Source organism: Vidua macroura, chromosome 36 (genome assembly GCF_024509145.1).
Source record: "Vidua macroura isolate BioBank_ID:100142 chromosome 36, ASM2450914v1, whole genome shotgun sequence".
NCBI lineage: Eukaryota > Metazoa > Chordata > Aves > Passeriformes > Viduidae > Vidua > Vidua macroura.
Genome location: NC_071606.1, coordinates 743,567 through 763,478, shown reverse-complemented (window position 1 = coordinate 763,478; position 19,912 = coordinate 743,567). Strand labels below are relative to the sequence as shown.

At 53.0% G+C, this 19,912-nt stretch overlaps 2 protein-coding genes across 2 annotated transcripts in view; both read right to left on the bottom strand.

Moving 5' to 3' along the window:
• LOC128821200 (zinc finger protein 208-like) overlaps window positions 1-19,912 on the bottom strand; it is a 1,118,338-nt gene that overhangs the window by 377,698 nt on the left and 720,728 nt on the right. The window lies entirely within an intron of this gene.
• Window positions 4,740-16,518, bottom strand: LOC128821202 (hydrocephalus-inducing protein homolog). Its single transcript, XM_054002163.1, has 8 exons — window positions 16,372-16,518; window positions 14,721-14,837; window positions 13,199-13,318; window positions 11,081-11,200; window positions 9,177-9,311; window positions 6,943-7,142; window positions 6,717-6,835; window positions 4,740-5,309 (listed from the first exon to the last, which is right to left on the bottom strand). Exons 2-8 carry the CDS (start codon window positions 14,790-14,792, stop codon window positions 5,095-5,097), a joined length of 981 nt encoding a protein of 326 aa, XP_053858138.1. The 5' UTR covers window positions 14,793-14,837; window positions 16,372-16,518; the 3' UTR covers window positions 4,740-5,094.

Below are 19,912 nucleotides of genomic sequence, written 5' to 3'. Positions count from 1 at the left end.
GCAGCGGCGGTGTGCGTGACCCCTCAGGCTCCCACCCAGAGCTGATCACTCAATAAAGGCCTTTAACAGGAGCTGGTCTCCTGGCCCATTTCTATCACCTACTATCCAGTGAAACCACAGCCAAGGGAATGAGCTTGGCGGAATCAGCGGGGAAAGAAGACCCTGTTGAGCTTGACTCTAGTCTGGCGCTGTGGAGAGACATGAGAGGTGTAGAATAAGTGGGAGGCCGGGCGCGCGCCGGGCGCGGCGGGGCGACCCGCCCGCCGGCGTCCCGGCCGTCGGTGAAATACCACTACTCTGATCGTTTTTTCACGTATCCGGTGAGGCGGGGGGGCGAGCCCCGAGGGGGGCTCTCGTTTCTGGTGCCAAGCGGCCGGCGCGCACCGGCCGCGACCCGCTCCGGGGACAGCGGCAGGTGGGGAGTTTGACTGGGGCGGTACACCTGTCAAAGCGTAACGCAGGTGTCCTAAGGCGAGCTCAGGGAGGACGGAAACCTCCCGCGGAGCAGAAGGGCAAAAGCTCGCTTGATCTTGCTTTTCAGTACGAATACAGACCGTGAAAGCGGGGCCTCACGATCCTTCTGGCTTTTTGGGTTTTAAGCAGGAGGTGTCAGAAAAGTTACCACAGGGATAACTGGCTTGTGGCGGCCAAGCTTCTCCTCACAGGACTTGTGTTCCAGACCCCTCAGCAGCCCTGCTGCCCTTCTCTGGACACTCTCCAGCCCCTCCATGTCCTTCCTAAATTGGAGACCCAGAACTGCACATAGCACTCGAGGTGCTGCCCAACCAGTGCTGAGTGCAGGGCAAGAATCACTGCCCTGCTCCTGCTGGCCACAGCATTCCTGATCCAGCCCAGGAGCCATTGGCCTTCTTGGCCACCTGGGCACACTGCTGGCTCATGCCCAGCCTGCTGTCCATCAGTCCCCCAGGTCCCTTTCTGCCTGGCAGCTGTCCAGCCCCTTTGTCCCCAGCCTGTAGTGCTGCAGGAGTTGTTGTGGCCAAAGTGCAGGACCCGGCACTTGGACTTGTTCAGCCTCACCTTGTTGGATTTGGCCCCTGGATCCAGCCTGTCCAGGTCCCTGTGCAGAGCCCTCCTACCCTCCAGCAGATCCACACTCGCACCCAGTTTGGTGTCATCTGCAAATTTGATGATGGTGGACTCAGTCCCCTCATCCAGATCATCAGTGTAGATGTTCAAATCCACGCTGGCAGGCTCTGACCCCTCGGCCATCCTGCAGGTGCCCTGTGATGGCACTCAAGGTGATCTCTTCCATAACCTTGCCGGGCACCGAGGTCAGGCTGACAGCCCTGGAGCTCCCCAGCTCCTCCTTCCAGCCCTTCTTGGCGATGGGGTCACATTGGCACTTCCAGTCCCCTGGGACCTCCCTGCTGAGCCAGGACTGATGATAAATGATGGAGAGCAGCTTGGGGAGCTCATCCACCAGCTCCCTCATCCCCCTAGCATGGATCCCATCCAATCCCATACACCTGTGAGCATCTGAGTGGCTCAGCAGGTCCCAGCTGCTTCCTCCTGGATTACAGGGGCTGTTCTGCTCCCTGTCCCCATTTACCAGCTCAGGAGAACACTTGTCCTGAGGACAACCTGTCTTCTTGTTGAAAACTGAGACAAACAAGGTGTCAAGTAGCTCAGCCTTTTCCTTCTCTTTAGTTACTTGATCTTTAGTTCTCTCTGTAGGAACTGAGCTTGTGACCCCTTTATCTTTAGTTATATTCTCCACTGCATCTAATAAAGAATAGAGATTCTCCTTCTCCCTGGTTTTGCTAATTTTTTTATTAAAAAAAATTATAAAATATTTTTTATAAAAATATTTTTTTTTACAGAAGCCACTAGGTTTAGTTTTAATTGAACTTTCACCTCTCTAATTTTCTTTCCATATAGCCTTAAACAAAGTCCATAAACACTTCCTGAGTTGCAGGTCCTTTTTTCCCCTGTGTTCCCAAAAAAGCTGCATGGGCAGCCTGGACAGTAATTTTCCTCACTAGCTCATCTTTTGGCACGCTGGGACAGGCTGCTCCTTCCCCCTTCAGATTGCTTTCTTGAAATGTCTTCATCCTTCCTGGACCTCTTTCCTTTTAAGGGTTGATTCCCTTAAAAACACCTGGGAACTGACTGAGGCTGCCCTCTATGCCCTTGTCCAGATCAGCAATAAAGAGATTTAAATGACCAGGCCCCAGTCCTGAGCTCTGGGGACACCCCTGGATGTGACTCCATTCCTCAGCTGCTCTGAGTGGCAGGACATGGCTGAGGGAAATGGTGGGTGGGGGTAGGGACAAAGTGTTTTTGATTGTCAGCCATGAAGGCTCTTGATTTTCATATCTGTTCAGACTGCATTAGGAGGTGCTGGGGATCAATATCAATTGGACATTGCTGATATCAATCTATAAACAGGAAGAGAAAACTTCAACAGGACAAAACTATTCTCTCTTCATTGTTTTCAATATATTAGATTCACACTGAATAGACTTCTGAAATCTGTCTAATTAACCACAGAAGAACTGAAGACTTGAATTATTCCCATGGGCTTCTCTTGTTTGGGTGTTTTGAACAAATGTTTATGAGCTTTTCTCACTGAAGTCCTGAACTGAAGAACTCAAGAAAGAAGAGGCCTGTGGAGTAGTAAAATCCATCAGCAACCTCCAAGTGGCTGAGGATGCATCCTCATCAGAGCAGCAATGAGCAGAAATGGGCACAGCTTTGTGGCTGCCCCAGCTCTGGGATGGGCCCTGGGCCTGGAGCAGGAGCAGCTCTGCAGGGCCCCAAGGCCGGGGCTCTTGTGCTGGCCTGGGTAGATGGGATGGCAGCAGGGGCTGCAGAGCTCTCAGCACCTGAGCCCGAGGGGAGCAGGGCAGCCAGGGAGCCTCCTTGTGCCTTGGCCAAGCCCCTTCCCCCATGGTGGGGCTGAGTCCTGGCTGAGCTGCAGCTGCTGCTGTGCCCTTGGCAGGGGCTGAGGCCGTGGGGCCAGTGGCCAGAGCAGCCTGGCCTGAGCAGAGCTGTGGGGCCAGTGGCGGCTGGGCTGTGCTGGGGAGAGGCCCTTGGTGCTGCACAGAGCTCAGGGCAGCTGGCAGAGCTTGCAGGGAGCTGGGCTGGGCTGGGAGAGGCTGACAGAGAACCCATCAGTGACCATCTCAGCCTGGCTGAGCGTGCAGGGGCAGGAGAGCGTCCCTGGGGCTGGGCAAGCAGAACTCGGAGGCACCAAGGGCACCAACAGCTGGGAAATGGAGTGTGGAATGTGGCTCCCTCCCTTCAGCTGCTCCCCCCGCTGCCGTCCCGCCGCAGGCTCGGCCGGGGCCGGCCCTGAGCAGCAAGGAAGGAAGGCCGGCAAAGCAGAAGGCTCGGCGAGAGCCGAGGAGCAAGCTCCTTGGGAAAGGGAGGGCGCTAAGCGTGCCCGCCCTGCCTCTGCAGCGGGCTCTCGCCCTGCCGGCCGAAGGCCCCGGCTGCCTGGGTGTCGGCCCGCTGCCGGCCCTCCCGCCGCTGCCGCTGTGCGAACTGGCTGAGGAGAGACTGGGCCGGGGGGGAAAAGTCTGCAGGCGGCGGCAGGGAGTGCGATGGGGGAGGGCGGGGAGCGCCCAGCCATCGATGGGCGGCGGCTGCGACAGACAGGGGCAGGGACAGGGACAGGGACAGGGGCAGGGACAGGGACAGGGGCAGGGATTTCTTCTTTCTTCTTTCAGCTGTTTTTTTTTTATTTCCCCCAGCTATGGTTTACAAATGATGAAAAGCCATTGCTGCTGCTGCTGCTGCTGCCAGCAGGAGTGCACTAAGTCAAACAGAAGCCCCCCAGGAAGGACGCAGCTGTCCAGGCCCCTGGCTGCAGGGAGGGTCTGAGCCTGGTGTTAATACCAGAGGAAGTGCAAAAGACACCTGCGTGTGGTGTGGGCAGCTGAATGATCTGCTCTGCCCTGTGGCAGAGCTTAAGGAAGAAGTGGAAAGGCTGAGGAGCATTAGGGAGAGCGACACAGAAATAAACTGGTGGAGTTACAGCCGTCCAAACCTGAGAGAAGCTCAGCAGGAGCCAGAGGAGCCCTGCCCTTCTTGGCATCAGGCAGAAGGAGGAGACCTAGGAGACAGTGGGGAATGGAAATGGGTCTCTGCTGGGGAGGTCATAAAATTCCGTCCTGACCCCCACCACCTACCCAGGTACCCTGACAGAATAGGTATGAGGCTTGGCTCCAGAGGCTCTGCCAGATGACACTACAGAAAAAATTCTGCCTGGAGAGTCTCCCAGCTGCACTTGCTCTGTCACACAGGTCACAGCCTCAAGCATTAAGAGGAAAAGAAGGGTAGTGCTAGTAGGTGACTCCCTTCTAAGGGGAGCTGAGGGCCCTGTAGATCGACTGGATCCATTCCACAGGGCAGTCTGCTGCCTCCCTGGGGTCCAGGTACAGCAGGGATATCACCAGGAAGTTCCCTAATGACTAAATGAACTTCATCTGTTCACCACTGTCTGGGCTACAGTGACCGTGAAAGAACAGAGTTCTCAATATTCGGTGAAACAAGGAGGGGCATCAACAAAACTTCCACTCTGGACTTCTGGAGGGCAGATTCGGCCTGTTCAAGAGACTGACTTGGCGAGAACCCTGGAAAACAGCCCTTAAAGACAAAGGGGTCCAGGAAGGATGGACATACTTCAAGAAAGAAGTCTTGAAGGCGCAGGAACAGATTGTCCCTGTGTGCTGAAAGGCGAGCTGACAGGGAAGACAAGCAGCCTGGATGGGCAAGGAGCTTCTGAAGGAACTAAGGGAAAAAAAGAGGGTGTATCACCTTTGGAAAGAGGGTGAGCTGTTGAAGGATGTTGCCAGGCCATGGAGGAAGAAGATCAGAGAGGCAAAAGCCCAATGAGAACTTGAGGAAATCCAGTCATTGCAACCAACCTTTCCTTGCCAAAATGCCATCCTTGGTTGGAGTAGAAGTGGAACTGGAATGCTAAGTGCTGAGCTCCTGAAGCCAGCAGGGACACACACCTGAGAGCCAGGCATGGTTTCCTTGGCCTAAAGCACTCAAAAGCACCAACACCCCCCTGAGGCCACACGTCAGTTTTAGCCGTGGGCCGTGTATCTCACTGAAATGGATCTGTCAGACCAACCTCCTCTTCTCTTTATTCTCCTCTTCCTCAGTAGGAAAAGCCTTCCACTGGAAGTGGGCTGTGACGTTACTCCTGTTTTTAATGAACATGGTTGCGTGGTTGGACATGGTGATGAAAGTCGTCTCAACCTCCACGAAATTTGTGCTCAACCCAACACGGACAGCTCCAGCTTCTCCGTGGAGCTCTGTGTGGATAGTTTCTTCACCTGGAACAAAGCAAAGGGGAGTCTTTGCTCAGCTCAGTTGCTGATGGAAGCACAAGGACCAGAGCAAACTGCAGGTCACAGGAGAAAGTGTCACAGCTTTTAGCTGAATGAGCAGTTCCATGGATCAGTACATTTATCACATCCTGACAGCTCTGGGGGTACAGCGTGAGGATGTCCTGGGCACCTCCTTAAACACCTGATTTCTGAGAGTGTTTGTGCAGATTTGGCCCCAAGCTGACAGTACGTACAGAGAGATTTGTCAATGTGCTCCAGTGACCCACTCAGATCACCGGGATTTCTGCATCAAAGTCCTTCAGGTGACGCTGAGGAGCCCAGTTCAGTCCTGGCTTGCCCAGGGTCTGCCCTGGGCATCCCACGAGACTCCTGTCTCTCCTGATCCCTTGGATCCCTTGTTGCTGACCAGCAAATACGCCTGGGGGCATGTGGGCAGCAAAAGGAGGCCCAGAGGAACAAGTGAAGTGACAGCCCACAGCAGGAGGGGACACAGGTGAGGAAACACAACCAGCCTGGCTCTGCAATATGACAAACCACTACAAAATGAACCCTGTGAAAATCATCATCATCATCTCCCTGTCCAAACCCACAGCTGCATTAGTTGTGAAATATTTTATATTGTTCTGATCTCAAAACCCAAGCTGGAGCATTGCAAATTAAATAAAAAAGGGACAAAGGAAAGATTAATGAGAACAGAGTAGCTTCTACATGAACACTGAATGGGATTCCTCAGTCTAGAAATCAAATGCGAGATAGATGTGAGAGGTTTGCAACAGCTTGAACGGCCTGGGAAATGGGGACAAGGAAAAATTTGTCTTGATTTGTCACCAAACAGGAACTCGAGGGCCTGGAAATGTTATTAGACAGAAACCAAATATATGTGGAAGGGCAACATAGAAAAAGGGTCTGCGACAAGCCAATGGAGAAGCAGCATACGGGACAGAGGTGTGCAAGAAACACATTGCACTGGAGAGAGTCTGATGGAAACCTCACACCTCGCATACAGCACTGCCCAGGAATAAAACAAAACTTCACCCAGGCACAGCCACACGGTCCTGCAGAATCAGGGTTCCTCCTTCCTCCATTCAGCAACTCCCAGCAAAACAGGAGTGCAAAAATCTTAGCCCTGTTAGAGGGGATCCACTTTATCAAGCCCCTAAACACCAAGGGGCTTGATAAACACAACAGAACAGTTGATCACACAACAGAAAACTGTTATCAACACAACAGTTGCTAACACAACAGAAAACTCTGTTTTCTTTGGGGTAAAGCTGGAACAGGGGAGGGACCTCTGGAGGGAATGGAGGGGGATGGGACAATCCCCATGGGATGGGACAACAGGGAGCGATGGTGGAGAAGTGTCCTGTGCCCCGTGCAGGGCCCAGCACTCACCGGTGTTGCAGCACAGCCACCCGGAATGGTCACCGGTCGTCAGCGGGTGAAATCCCACTGTCACCCGCATGCTGTCGCCAGCGCCCAGAGTTCCCGTGGTCGGAACCACGGAGAAAGGACTGCAACACAAAGAGAGGGCAGCAGCTGCCACGCTCTGCTTCCTTTTGTTGCTCTTTCCCAGCCCTGTTATCACCCAAAGGTGTTTTGCACAAGGACAGATCCTCACCTCTGGGTGCTCAGCTGGTAATGAGCTGCCCGGTTACCGACATTGCGAACCAGCAGAGTCTTCTGGGTGCTGTACTTGACCGGACAGGCCGAGAAGTCCAGCTGGTCAGGGAAGGTCAGGATAGTTCGGCCACCAATGGCCCGAATTGGCACAACTATCCTTTCGCTTTCAGTCATGCAGACGAGCTGGTGGGAATAATCCTGCAGGAAAAGAAACTAGCTCAGCACAGGACATTTAGTGCCATCCCCATGGCAGAAGAAAAACCGTTTCCTATAACCCTTCAAGGGCATCAGTTTACCTATTCCACCCTAAAATGAACACTAACTTCTACTAATATGTCGCATTTTAAAGGCACCAGTGCACTTTGCAAAACCTATCTCAGTGGCATTAAGCTCTTGTGTCACTTGGGTCATCCAGAGAACTGCCCTAGGCCACCATAATTTTTACTCTAAATTTTAATGATGTTAAATAATTCCTAAGTCCCTTCTAAGGAACATGGAGCTAGGGAACACAGGACATTCCTCTTTAGGTTTCTATATTCCCACTGTTTGAGAATAGGGCAAAGTGTTAAACTGACTCTAAGCAGCAAAAAGAAGATGAGGAAACAGCTGCACCCAAAAAGCTCCTGCACCTCTGGCCTGGTATAGAAACATCAGTTGGCTCAGAACTGCCCTCTACCTTTGCCTCTCCAACCGAGTCAGGAGAAGAACAGCGCTAAGAGGTGGCAGCATGCTGTTGGAAAGAGCCTCTGTTTTCCTGCAAGGCTTCCTCCCTTCCATGCCATGTCCTAAACCCTTCTGTATGAACAAGCCTCCGGATCACAGCACTGAGATCGCACTTGCCAGGGCCCCAGCACCGCTGTTCAAACCTCCACACAAAAGCACCTTTGGCAGGGAACGGCTGCCAGGTGACAGAGCCACCAGAGTGACAGGCATGAAGACAGAGGCACAGCAGTGTCACTGCTCTGGGCTCACAGCTCTGCCTGCAGGTTGTGCCTGCCCTACACCAGCTCTTTCAGGGAGGTGACCAAGTCCCCTGCAGCTCACCAACCTCCTGCTGCCTAAGGGCACCTAGAGCCCAGTGTGCCTGTGCCAGGCCGGGCTCATGGGCACAGCACATCCTCTGCCCTGGCCCTGCAGCTGTACCACGGTCACCTGTGCTCTGGGCCAGCACAGCTGCAAGGCTGGATGTGAGTTTGTGGGTTCTAAGCTGGGTAACTTTTTGGGGGCTCCCCTGCCAGGGGAGACGTATTGGACTTTTTTGCTCTTTAGTTTCTGTTTATTGTTATCTTATCAAAACTTTAGGACACTGTCTGTGCTTAGACTTTGTATGTGTGAAAACAGCACAAGAATGGTTAACAACTTTGTGCTGCAAGGTCTTTTGAAGTTTAATTAAAAACTAAACTACCTAATTAAGAAGTGATACTCAGATTATTTCTTTTTCTAACTTAATAACTGACTCTTAAAAACTTGTAGATTTTTTTAACTTAATTACAAGATACTACTTAAACTTAAGAAAAAAGAGGAAGAAGATGAGAGAAGAAAGGAACTCGAGACACCACCTTGTATCTTCTATTTTGAACCTATCTATAACGCACTAAAAATCTTAAAACTTCAATTTCTTACTCATGTGACATACTATACTACTATCTACAATTTTTACAGTCCGTTTCACACTTTTGTGGTTCCTGGTTTACTCTGAGGCTTAGGAGGCCTTCTCCATGAATGAGGGTCAAAGTCAGTGTTTTCTTGGGAGTCAGAGCACCCCAGGGCAGACAGGGGGATATTCCCCTTGCCCGGGGTTCCCACAGCTGGAGAACAGAGGGTGTGGAAAAGCACCGTCTTTGCTCCAGCCCAGGGTGAGGCAGGGAAGCTGTTGCCAGTCAGGAAGGAGGAAAGCTCTCCCACCTCTTTGTTCCTCTAGTGTTTTCCATAATAATGAAATCCCTTCCACTGTACCTAGAGATGGCGGAAGATCTATCAAGGCCCCTCTGTCACTTTCACTGTTCCCTGCGCATCTTCCCCTGGGAAGGCTCAGGAATGCGCAGGGAGGGGAAGCAGAGCCTGCCAGGCCCGGGCGCAGTGCCTGACAGCACGTGCCAGGCTGTGACTGGCTGCAGGCTGCCTGCCCACGGCCTGGAGCCAGGCTCACAGCATGGAATGTGGGGGTGCACAGAGCGCAGGGAGCACAGTGGCTTTGGAGACAATGCTGTGCTTTGGCTCCTCCAGTCTCACCTTGTTCTCCTCGGGGGTGAAGCGGATGCGCACGGGGGCGGACGCGCCCGGCAGCACGACACGGTACGCGTCGTTGGAGCACGTGAGCTGGAAGTAAGGCGAGCTCTCCATGGAGACCTTCACCACCTGAGGAAACTGCGGGAAAGACATGAAACCATGGTTTTGCCACTTGTGGAAACAGCACGAGAGGAGACCTGTCCGTGCCCTGCTGACATCCCTCCTTGACCCCCTTTCCAAAGCACTTTCAGCTGTGGAGGTACAGGCACATAATTCCCAAGGGTGAACTCGAATCCCTTCTCTCTGGGTCCAGCATTTTGGCCAGGGGCAGTAGGGCACTGCCTGGTGGGAAGGAAGGGCCGAGCAGGTCAGCACCAGCAGGATGGAGACAGAGCACCTGAACCAAGTCATCTGCATCTTCAACAGGCCAAAAAACCTGCTGGCTCCTGCCTGCACCCAGCCATGCAGTAGTCTTGTTCCAGAGGGGGAATGTGCTGCCTGAAAGCAAACCAGCACATTATCCTGGGGGAAGGAAGAAATTCCCTTCTAGCAGATCCGGTTTGGGTAGGGCAGTTCTGGGGATACAGTCATGCAGGCAGACCAGCAAGAGAGGAGACCAAACACTGTGGCCTTACTGGGAATAAAGCAAACCTGAAAACCAAAAGGAACACAGCAAGACAACCCCTAAAATGAGGAGATGGCAAAGAGAATTTGAATGGGCAGAAAAGCAGCAAGGAAGAATCATAAAACCATGGGAGCAATCAGCTTGCCAAAAGTGACGGAAACACAGACAGGCTGTGCCTACCGACTGTGGGCTTCGAAGGCATTTTCTGCCTGGAGAAACAAGACCAGCACCGACTCACAGTGTGGTTCCAGTATCAAAAGCCAGTCTTGTCTCTCCAGGGGTTCTTGCTGCCTGTGCAGGCAAGCTGGGCTGCTGGGCATTCCTGCCTGCAGCCAGCAGGCCAGGTTCTGCCCTCTGGGACACACAGACACAGCAAACATGCATTTTCTAGCACATAGATATCAACCCCCGAGCACCAAAATGATCTCAAAAAGTCTAAACCAGATGATTTTGACTCCCTCCCGTCTCTTGCCATCAGCCTACTCTTGGCACAAGGCTCATTTGGGAAAATGTTGCCCTGACTGAAACTCAAATGGTCTCAGTGTTCCCCTTTACAGTGGAACACAACTGCTGACATTTTTCAGCTTTTGCCCTCTCAACTCTCTTGGGAAACTGCAAAACAATCACAATTTCTTCAAGTGAAGATGAAAACCTCCAGGAGCACATGGCTTTGGATGTGCTGAGGTTCTCCAAAGGGAAAGCAGAGCACCATGGTGCTTTTGGAAAACCTGAGCAGAGCTGGATGAAGCCCAGCAGGGGCCTGAAGTGGCACCTAAAGCCTCCTGCTGCTTCTGCTACCTCAGCCTGATTCCAGGGCTGTTTCAGAAGACACTTCCTGCAGTGCCAGTGCCATTAAGGAGAAGTGATTCCAGCATAAAGTGGAGAAGACTCAGCCCCTGAGCTTTGACTGAGAGCTGCACAAAGGGAGCCAAACAGGCTGAGAGAGGCAGAGGAGCCAAGATTAAGCAAGGAGACACAGGATGTGGCACACACTCAAGGCAAGGCATGAGAGCAGGTAAGAACTGCACAGCCCTCAACACTCCTATCAATCCAGAGCTTTTGAGAGAAGGCAGCTCCTCTGGGATAGATACCATCAACACATGGCCAAAATCAGGGGACAATTCCCAGCAGAGTAAGATTTCCACCACCTTGCAGAACAAAGGTGCTGAGACATTTTCTGGTGGATGTGCTGCAGCAGATAACTTGCTTTGCTGTACACTCTGGGAATGACAGCGCTCTCCTCTTCCAGCACAGTGTTAAAGCTCCACACCCCAGCACTTACCTTGTCCTTATTCATGATAGACAGCACCATTTCAGAGACCTCATGGGTGACAAAGTTCTGAAATACCACCTCTGGTGGGGAAATCTGAAACAAGTTCTGCTTCAGGGGAACTGACGACAGCTGGAGAGGCGAGAGAGAGCAGGGAGAGGTTCAGCTGCTGGGAGGAAGGTTCATGAAGGATCCCTTACACTGACCCCCAGTGAAGTACAGGCTCGGGGTGAGCACGTCTGCCCAGCCCACACTGGGCAAACAGTGGCTCACCCACCTCTGCTCTGAGCTGACCAAGAGCTGCTGGGCCACACAGAGCAGGCGCAAGGCAAGCTGCTCTTTTGGGGTGTATTTCTCCAGGTTTCCTTCTCCAGAATGCCAGGCAGCACTTACCTGAAGCACAGCCCTGGGCCCGTGTGGTCACAGAGCTCTGGGGCACTGCGTGAGCACTCGTGGAGTAAGTAAAACCCACAAATTTACATCAGACTCCATGGGAAACGATTTTGGGATGTCCTTTACTCTGAGACAGGGAAACCAAGGCCCACACAACTGCAAATACCTTTTTTGATCTAGAACTTCGACATCAGTAAGAAGAGAAGAGTACCAGAGGAGGTGAGAGAGATAAGGTGACATTTTGCTGCAGCCAAAAAGTTATTAAGTGAAATCATGGAATGTGTTGGTTCTATGTGTTGTTTGTGGTTTGAATTTGTTCAGGTTGGTTTGTTGGTTGTTGCTCAGAGAGGGATGGGCTTGAAGACCTGACCAAAAGGAAGCAGGATGAGAGGGGAGGGGACAGAAGAGCTGGCAGTTGGACAGAATGGAAGTTCCCAAGTACCCATCCAAGGGGAAAAGGGACAGGGACCGCCCTGGGCGGCTATAAAGGGGATAGAAAGATTGCCATTTCCTCTGAGGGTGTGTTTGTTTGTCTCCAGGGGGAAGCAGCCATGCCCAGCGCAGCTGAATCTTTACTAAGAAATAGTTTTCTTTTGCTTTGATGATTTTGTCCCCTTTCATTGTATTTAAAAGTTAGTGCGTTTCAAACAGAGGGAATGCAAAAATAAAGTAACACAGAAGTTAGGGAAAAGACAAATGAGGTGAATGCTGAATGAGAATAAGCTTCAGTTATTTTCTCAGCAGCTTGGGTGAAAGTAGAGTTGGTATCTCCTTTTTCCATGTGCTTTAAATGGGTGCTTTCTTGTGATTATTGCTATCTGACATGATACCATTGTAGAGGCATGTCTGGAATGACACAACAACAGCAAATGCTTCTGGAGCAGAGACATTGCTTTGAGAAAACTCTGCCCTGCTTTGTCTGCCTTCTCCAGCCACACTGCTGTCACTCCAGAGACACAAGCAGGTCTCCTGTGTGACTCCACAGGAGGCACAGGCTGCTGAAGGGAGTGGCTGCAGCACCCTGTCCCTCAGTTGTGCCCTTCCCTGAGGTGTTCCCAACGCCCCTCTCCAGGGCAATCCTTACCCCGTGTCTTACATGTCTCTTGCTGCCAATTTCCTGCTCAACAGCCCACCTCGCTCACCTACCCCTTTGGACTGTGCTTTAGACTGAGCCAGTCCTGCCAGAAAAGCAGCTTTAAACACACCTCTAGGTAGGCACTGATGCAGATAAAGCACATCCATTCCCCTCTGCCCAGGGCGAGTCCCCTGCACATCTGGCAGCCTGCAAAATCTAACACCCCGTCAGGGTCCAACGCATTGTTCCACCCCAAAGCATTCATGCCGTTTGTTTTGTTAAATCTGAAGTAGTTACTGCAGGTCCTCGGCCTTCAAAGGCCAACGCTGCCACTCTGGAGGGAATCCCGTGACCCTGAGCATTTGATGGCGACCACACCAAAGCAAGAGGTGGCTACTTCAGCAGGAGAATGGCAAAGGGCAACTTTGTGCCTTTGTGTCCCCAGCCTTCCCCCCACTGTTTTAGCAATTTAGGCAGCTTCAGCAGAGGTTATTTGTGTTGGCTCAGTGCAGATCAGGACTCCCAGTCCACCACTACCAGCAGTTTGCACTGACAACAGGACCTGGACACTGAGGCATTTTGCTGGAGGCAAGCCTGTCACAAGCACACACCCTCTTCAAACTTCACATCAAACAGAAAGGAAAAGAGCAGGAAAAGGCTACCTTCTGATGAGGCTCACTCTTGTCTAGAACTGGGTTAATGCTGGGCAGAATACTCCTCCTGGCTTCGATCTTCTTCTTCATGCTGAAAAACTTTTCCCACAGGGACTTAGAGGGACGCAGCTGAAAGGCAAAAATAAACCAGCGAGAGCCTCAGAGATGGGCTTGTTCAGAAAGGCTTGGCTTGAACGAGTGGCACTGGTGAACAATTTGAGAACACATAGTCTAGGACAGTCCTGGAAGCCCTGGAATTTTCCTGCTGAAATACTTAGCACCAATAAATTAATAGTACAGAGTGCAATACACATACTCCAACCACGTGGCTCTGTCCCATAGGTTTCTCCGTGATTTAATGTGACATCTTGGGGGCGTTCTGCTCTTTGGGCATTTGTTTCCTCTTCAGTTTCATTGGATTGAGGCAGTGACCTTTTCAGAGAGTGGGGAGGAGCTCTCACAACTCCCCTAACCCCATCCCTGCACAACACTCAGAACTGCCAGCAAGGAGATGTCGCTGCTGTGTGAGTCCAAGAGATGCAAGAAAGGAACGTTGTAGCAAGAGTGAGGTGCACAGGAATGTGTCCAAGTTTTCCTTCTCTCTGTTCATCAGCATTTGTTTTCTCTGTCTGGGCTCACAGGCCCCTCCGGAGAAGAAAACAGAGGGATCTCCTTGACAGAGCCTCAGCAGTGGGGCATCTTCAGTCCAGGGAGCTCCAGACCCCAGGGGACCTTTGTGGCCCTGACTCCAGCGCTGCCTGCAGGGCTGGATCTGCGCCCACACAGGAGACGAGAGAGAACAGCTGGCTTGGAACCTCTTCTAGCTGGGACCAGCCGTGTCTCTCAAGGCTTTGGGCAGAGCTTGAGCTTCCCCCCACCAACATGCCCAGGTGCCCAAGGGCAGGTTGGTGAGAGCAGCACAGGTGAGTGCCCAGCCTGACAGAAGGAATTGCTGTGGCAATTCTAACTACTAGATATCTAACTAACTAACTAACTAACAACTTGTGACTTTGTTTTTGAGAGTCTAGCCACAGGTGGATCTGATTGGTTATTAGGTTCAAACAATTGTCACTAGACTCCAATTAAGTAATCACTCTAGGTGAACAATTTTCTAAACACATTCCACAGAGGAAAAACAAGGAGCAGAAATAGAAATTATTTTCTCTTTCTTTTTCTCTGTGCACCTCGATGAAAAATCTTGAGAGAGAGAGAAATGTGCTTACTACACAGCACAGGTGAGTGCCCAGCCTGACAGAAGGAATTGCTGTGGCAAAGGGAAAGGGAGAGAACACACGCTCCGGGCTTCAGCTGCACATTGCTTTAACTTGGCTCCGGTGGCACAGCCAGGCAAGAGCCTGAGGCAACACACGGCGTTCCCTACTGCACCAGGACAGCCCCCACCAACAGGAGCAGGGCACAAAGAGGTGGGGAGGGGGTCTCCAGCTTCACAGCGCTGCTGGACAACAGGGGCAGGGAGAGGATGGACGCGAGGGGAGTTTCCAGCCTTAACACAGCCCCAGTGGCTACTTACAGTAAAAGACTTCAGCATTTCCCTGGACCAAGGACGAGGTGTCAGTGTCTTTTTTGGGAATCCAGAAGCCATTTTGAAGGGAGGATATCCCAGATGAGCGACAAAGCCTCAACGAAACTGGAAGGAGCAACAATGGAACTCTCAAAATCCAGAACCCAATTTGTGGCAGATTCAAGGCATATACTGGTGCTAAAAATTTTATAGCATTTGAAAGTAGCTAAATGCTTGTTTGGTGTAAGTAGCTAGTATTGTCAGGCCTCTAGTTGGGCTTTACTTGAACTATATGGCTATATTGTGCAATTCAGAGATGGATCCTACTGAAACCAGGAGCTAAAAATCTGAACATTAATAATAGTTAGAACAGCCCAAGCTGTAGCTTAAATATTAAATACTTAAAAAGAGCTAGAGTGGATCTCCTCTTCTTTAGGCTAAACCACCCCTGCTCTCTCAGCTGCTCCTCACAGGACTTCTGAGAGACTGGAATGTTATGGCAAATGGCTTAAATATTGTTATAAAGGACTTTCTGCCCATTGCGACAAAACTGTATAAAGGAGCTGCGACCACCCAAGCCCACCCTTCCCTGAAAACGCCTCCTGACTGGATCTTTGGACTGTGAGCTAAGCTGCCTAAGGGAACTCGGAACAAGCCAAAGGTGACACTATTGTCCGGTTATCTCAGGTCTGGGGAGAAGTAAACAAGGCTGAGGAGAAAAACCTATCCACAACAAAGCCAAACCCAGCAGCTGTCCTGAAAATCAGCTCTGTCTGGGTTCAGGGTGGGGAATTCATAGCCACAGACTCGTCTGCTGAGGCCAGGTTTGCACACAAACCTCCCATCAAAGACCTCCAAAGTACCCCCAGACCCATTCCAGAGGCCTTGCACCAGGTGACTGCAGGGCATGCAAAGTAACACAACAGATCTGAAAATCCAGAACCCAATTCATGGCAGACTCGAAGGATATTCTGGTGCTAAAGATGTGATATTATTTGAAAGTAGCAATAGACAGAGTCAGACTTGGTCCGCCCCAAGGAGGTACCTGGGAGGTCCCACCTTGCCCAAATCTGCCTTAATCCATTGGAGTCTTACCTTTTGCAAGACCTCACCACAGAGAAGACCAGAAGAGGATTTTATGGTATGCTGATGGGATCCATGGAATGGTGACCTCGTTTACTTAATCTGTCTCTGTCACTCTCTTTCTCCTCCCTCTTCCCAACCCCCCATTCCCCCTCCTCCACCCCCACTTTTTCTATTTCTTTCTCTCTCTCTTCCTCACATTTACTGTCACATAAAATCCAGACTATTGACTTTGGCATATGGTCTCGTTTGCACCTCAATTCAGAGGCATCTCCCTAATACTTTTAATAACCAGATGATAACAACCCACTGAAACTTGACCAGAACTCATTCACCTTTAAGCAGTTTAAGCAATCACTATAGGAAAAAAAAAAAAATTATAGACTAGCACATTAAGAAAATGTTGCATTTCCTCAGTGAAAAAAAAGCACAATCAGTAGACCATATGTCATTCATCCACTCACTGAACTGCTGCACCAGAAGACTGGCATTATCACATCCTGTACTTCCCTTTGGCATTCTCTTTCAGAGCCCAGATGAGACAAAACCAAAAAGTTCAACTTGAGTCAATCTTTACCTTCAAAGGAAATTCAGGACTCCTTTGCAGAGACCAATGCTCTGCAAATTCAGGAATCCCGTGCAGAGACCAAAGCTCTGCAAATTCAGGACTCCCGTGCAGAGACCAATGCTCTGCAAATTCAGGAATCCCGTGCAGAGACCAATGCTCTGCGTTTTGAGGAATCCTTTGCAGAGACCAATGCTCTGCGTTTTGAGGAATCCTTTGCAGAGACCAATGCTCTGCGTGTTCAGGAATCCTTTGCAGAGACCAATGCTCTGCGAACAATTCGCTTGTGAATGGCGAGTGTAGCCGCCTGCACGAGCCCAGGCTGGCACAAGCAGCCAGGAGCGCGGTCTGTGGCCACTGAGCTGTTCCGCAGCACAGCAGCCCCGCACGTCACAGCCGCCGCCGCCGCCGCGTTCGCGGTTACCAGGCACCCACGGCACCCGATCGTCGGGGCCGGGCGGGGCCGGGCCGGGCGGGGCCGGGCCGAGCAGCAGCGATTTTCAAAGGCGATCGTCACTTGAGCTACTGACTTGACTTTGGTGCTTTCTGAAGAGTTTTTCTCCAAGTATTTAGGAAAGCTTCAAATGTGGTGATAAAGGCACCCCTGGCAGGCCTATCCATTGCTCTTGGGGTAGCACTAGTATTCTACCCTGGCTGGAACACCAGGAGGGGCTGAGGGAGCTGGGAAAGGGCCTCAGCCTGGAAAAAAGGAGGCTCAGGGGGGACCTTCTGGCTCTGCATTACTCCCTGACAGGAGGGGACAGGAGGGTGCTGCGAGTTCAGGAGGCGCCGGAGCGGCGTGGCTCCCACTGTCCCCTCTTCCACAAATCCCTACAACTCCCTTCTACCTCTCCACGTCCCTGCCCCCCCCCCCCCCATTTCTGTGACCCTGAGACCCCCCTGCACTCCCATTCCTGAGAACCGAGACGTCCTTTTACCCCTTTGCCCGGCCGGCACTGAGACGCCCCTGTCCCTTGGCTGTGCCCTGTCCCTCAGCTGTCCCCTGTCCCTGTCCCCTGTCCCTTGGCTCTGTGGGCTGGAGGTGACAGCAGGACCCGGGGCAGCCCTGGGGGAGAACAGCCCTGAGCCCCAGCTCAGCCAGTTCCCCCAGTTCCCCCCAGGTCACTCCCAGCCACTTTCAGTTACACTCACTATGTTCCCAGTATCATCCTCGGCACTCCCAGTATGATTCCAGTTGCTCTCAGCGGCCCCTAGCATAGACCCAGTCACTCCAAGTATGATCCCAGTCTTCCCCAGCATGGTCCCAATCAATCCCAGTTGCCCCCAGTGTAGACTCAGTCACTCCCAGTTGCTCTCAGTGTGTTCCCAGTCACTCCCAGTACAGTTACAGACACTCCCAGTACATCCCAGATGACCTCAGCATACTCCTAGTCATTCCCAGTCACATCCACTCAGCCCAGTAAGGTTCCAGTTTCCAGCAGTATGATCCCAGTCACTCTCAGCCACTCCCAGTCAGTCCCGGTTGGTGCCACTATGATCCCTGTTGCCCCAGTTCTGGTCCTGCTGGGTCCCAGTGTGCTCTGATCCTGCTCCCTGTGGGTCCCAGTCCTGGGTGCGGTGTGTCCCGCTGTATCCCGGTGTCCCACTCCATCCCAGCCTGTCCCAGTCCACGCCGGTCCCTCCCGGCAGCCGCTGCCGTTTCCCAGATCCTGCCCCTCCCGCCCCCGGAGCTGCAGCCGGACGCCCCCCAAGATGCTGCCGGGGCTCGGGGGCTTCGTGTTGGGCTTCGTCTGCTGGGCTGGGGCTCAGCTTCCCCTGCGGGAGAAGGGGAGGAGGGTCCGGGGGTCGTGTCCCCCCTGGGAGCGCGTCTGACTCCCCCATGTCCCCCCATTCCGGGGTCACCCCCTTTTCTCTCCCCAGAGTCCTGCCCCAGCTCCTGCTCCCCTCTGGGAGGGGCTTCGGGGAGCCCCCCTGGGACCCCGTTGGAATCCCCATTCCTGGGGTCCTGCGGGACACCCCCGCAGCTCCTTCCCCACTTCCAGGACCCCCTGTACCCCCTTATCCTGCCCTGACATCCCCTGCACTCCCTTTGCCGGCTCTCCTCCTCTGGCAGCCCCTGGATCCCCCGTTTCCCTGACTCCGGGCACCCCCGGACCCCCATTCCCGGCCAGCCCGGGGCACCTCACCCCCAGGCCTCCCTTTGCTGGGAAACCCGGCCTGGGCACGGGGCTCTGCAGCCGCTCTGGGGTCTGTGATCGCCCCAAGGAAAGGGAGAGAAGAGCGAGAGGCACAGAAGGGGATCGCCAGTCAGGGATCGCAGTCCCAGCGCCCGCTCCTGCTCCGCCGGGGCTGGGAGCCGCAGCCGCAGGAAAAAATGGATCCGCGTGTAATAAACTGTGGTAACTTGTTTGTTCATCAAAAGAATTAGAATATTAAAGGAGGAAATATAAAAATTAAAGTATAAGGGACTAGCCTGCTTGTTAGGAGATAGGGGAGAACAATAAAAAAGCAACTGCTACAAACCACAAGGCTATGGGCATATTGCAAAACCGCAAGATCACAAGTATGATTAATCACCATATAGGGAGCTTTTCGTAGCTTTTTTGCAGACACAGGCTAAGAATGTCGGGGGATGGCCGGAGCTGATTATGAAATCAGCGACCACCAGGCAACGGCTACCGGACTGGACAACGTAGGAGTGCTCCAGGTACGCCCATCACTGTCCGGAGCTGATTGTGAAATCAGCGATCACCTGCCTCGACACAACGCAGAAACGACGCAGAGAGATGCTCAAGCTACGCCCACCGCTATCGCAAGAGACACGAATGAAGAAACCTCCAAGAAACTATAAAAGAGACTGAATAAGGGAGTGGGGTGTGGGGCACTGCAGTGTGGGACACTGCAGGAGGGGCGGTTTGGAGACCCCTACCCACCCAGCGCTGTTTTGCTTGCTACTGCTTGCTGTAATTAATAAAATTCTAATTGACCTTAAAAAGGCTGAATCAAATTATTCGCCTCAATTTATCACACGCGGATGGCGGGGCTTGCCCCGCTTCGGGCCGAAGCCGGCGGGTTCCAGGCAGGCTTGGAGCGCAGGGCCCGGCAGCTGAGCCCAACCCGGCCCGGGGGTCCCGCAGGGAGCGGCCGAGGAGCTGCCGGGGGATGCCAGGAGGGGATCCCGGGGAATTCTCTGGAATTCCCCCGTCCCCTCCCCCCTCGCTCCCTCGGGCACTTTTGCTTCGGCCTTTCCCGCCCTGCGCCGCCGGGATCTGCCCGGTGACGTCATTGCAGCCTCGGGCTGCCATTGGCGGGCAGCAAAGAGCGGCGCCAATGGCGGGGCCGGAGGCGGCTCTGGGGGCGGGGCCGCAGCGGAGCAGAGCGATGGCTCCAGCGCTGGGGCTGGGGGCGCTCCTGGGGCTCCGGGGGGGGCGGCGAGAGGTGAGAGGGACCCCCGGCACCGGGACTCTTTGATCGCCCGTTCCGGAGCACCGAGGGGCCCCTGAGCCCCCATTCCTGGGCGCCGCCATCCCCCCGCACCCCCATTCCCGGCATGGGTTCCACCCTGCACCCCCTTATCCGGCACCAACAACTC

Coding starts and splice junctions, on each gene's coding strand:
- LOC128821202 (XM_054002163.1), bottom strand. CDS start 14,792: ATGGCTTCTGGATTCCCAAAAAAGACACTGACACCTCGTCCTTGGTCC. Junction 13,319..14,720: donor AAATGCTGAAGTCTTTTACT/GTAAGTAGCCAC, acceptor TTTGCCTTTCAG/CTGCGTCCCTCTAAGTCCCT. Junction 6,836..6,942: donor TACCAGCTGAGCACCCAGAG/GTGAGGATCTGT, acceptor TTTGTGTTGCAG/TCCTTTCTCCGTGGTTCCGA.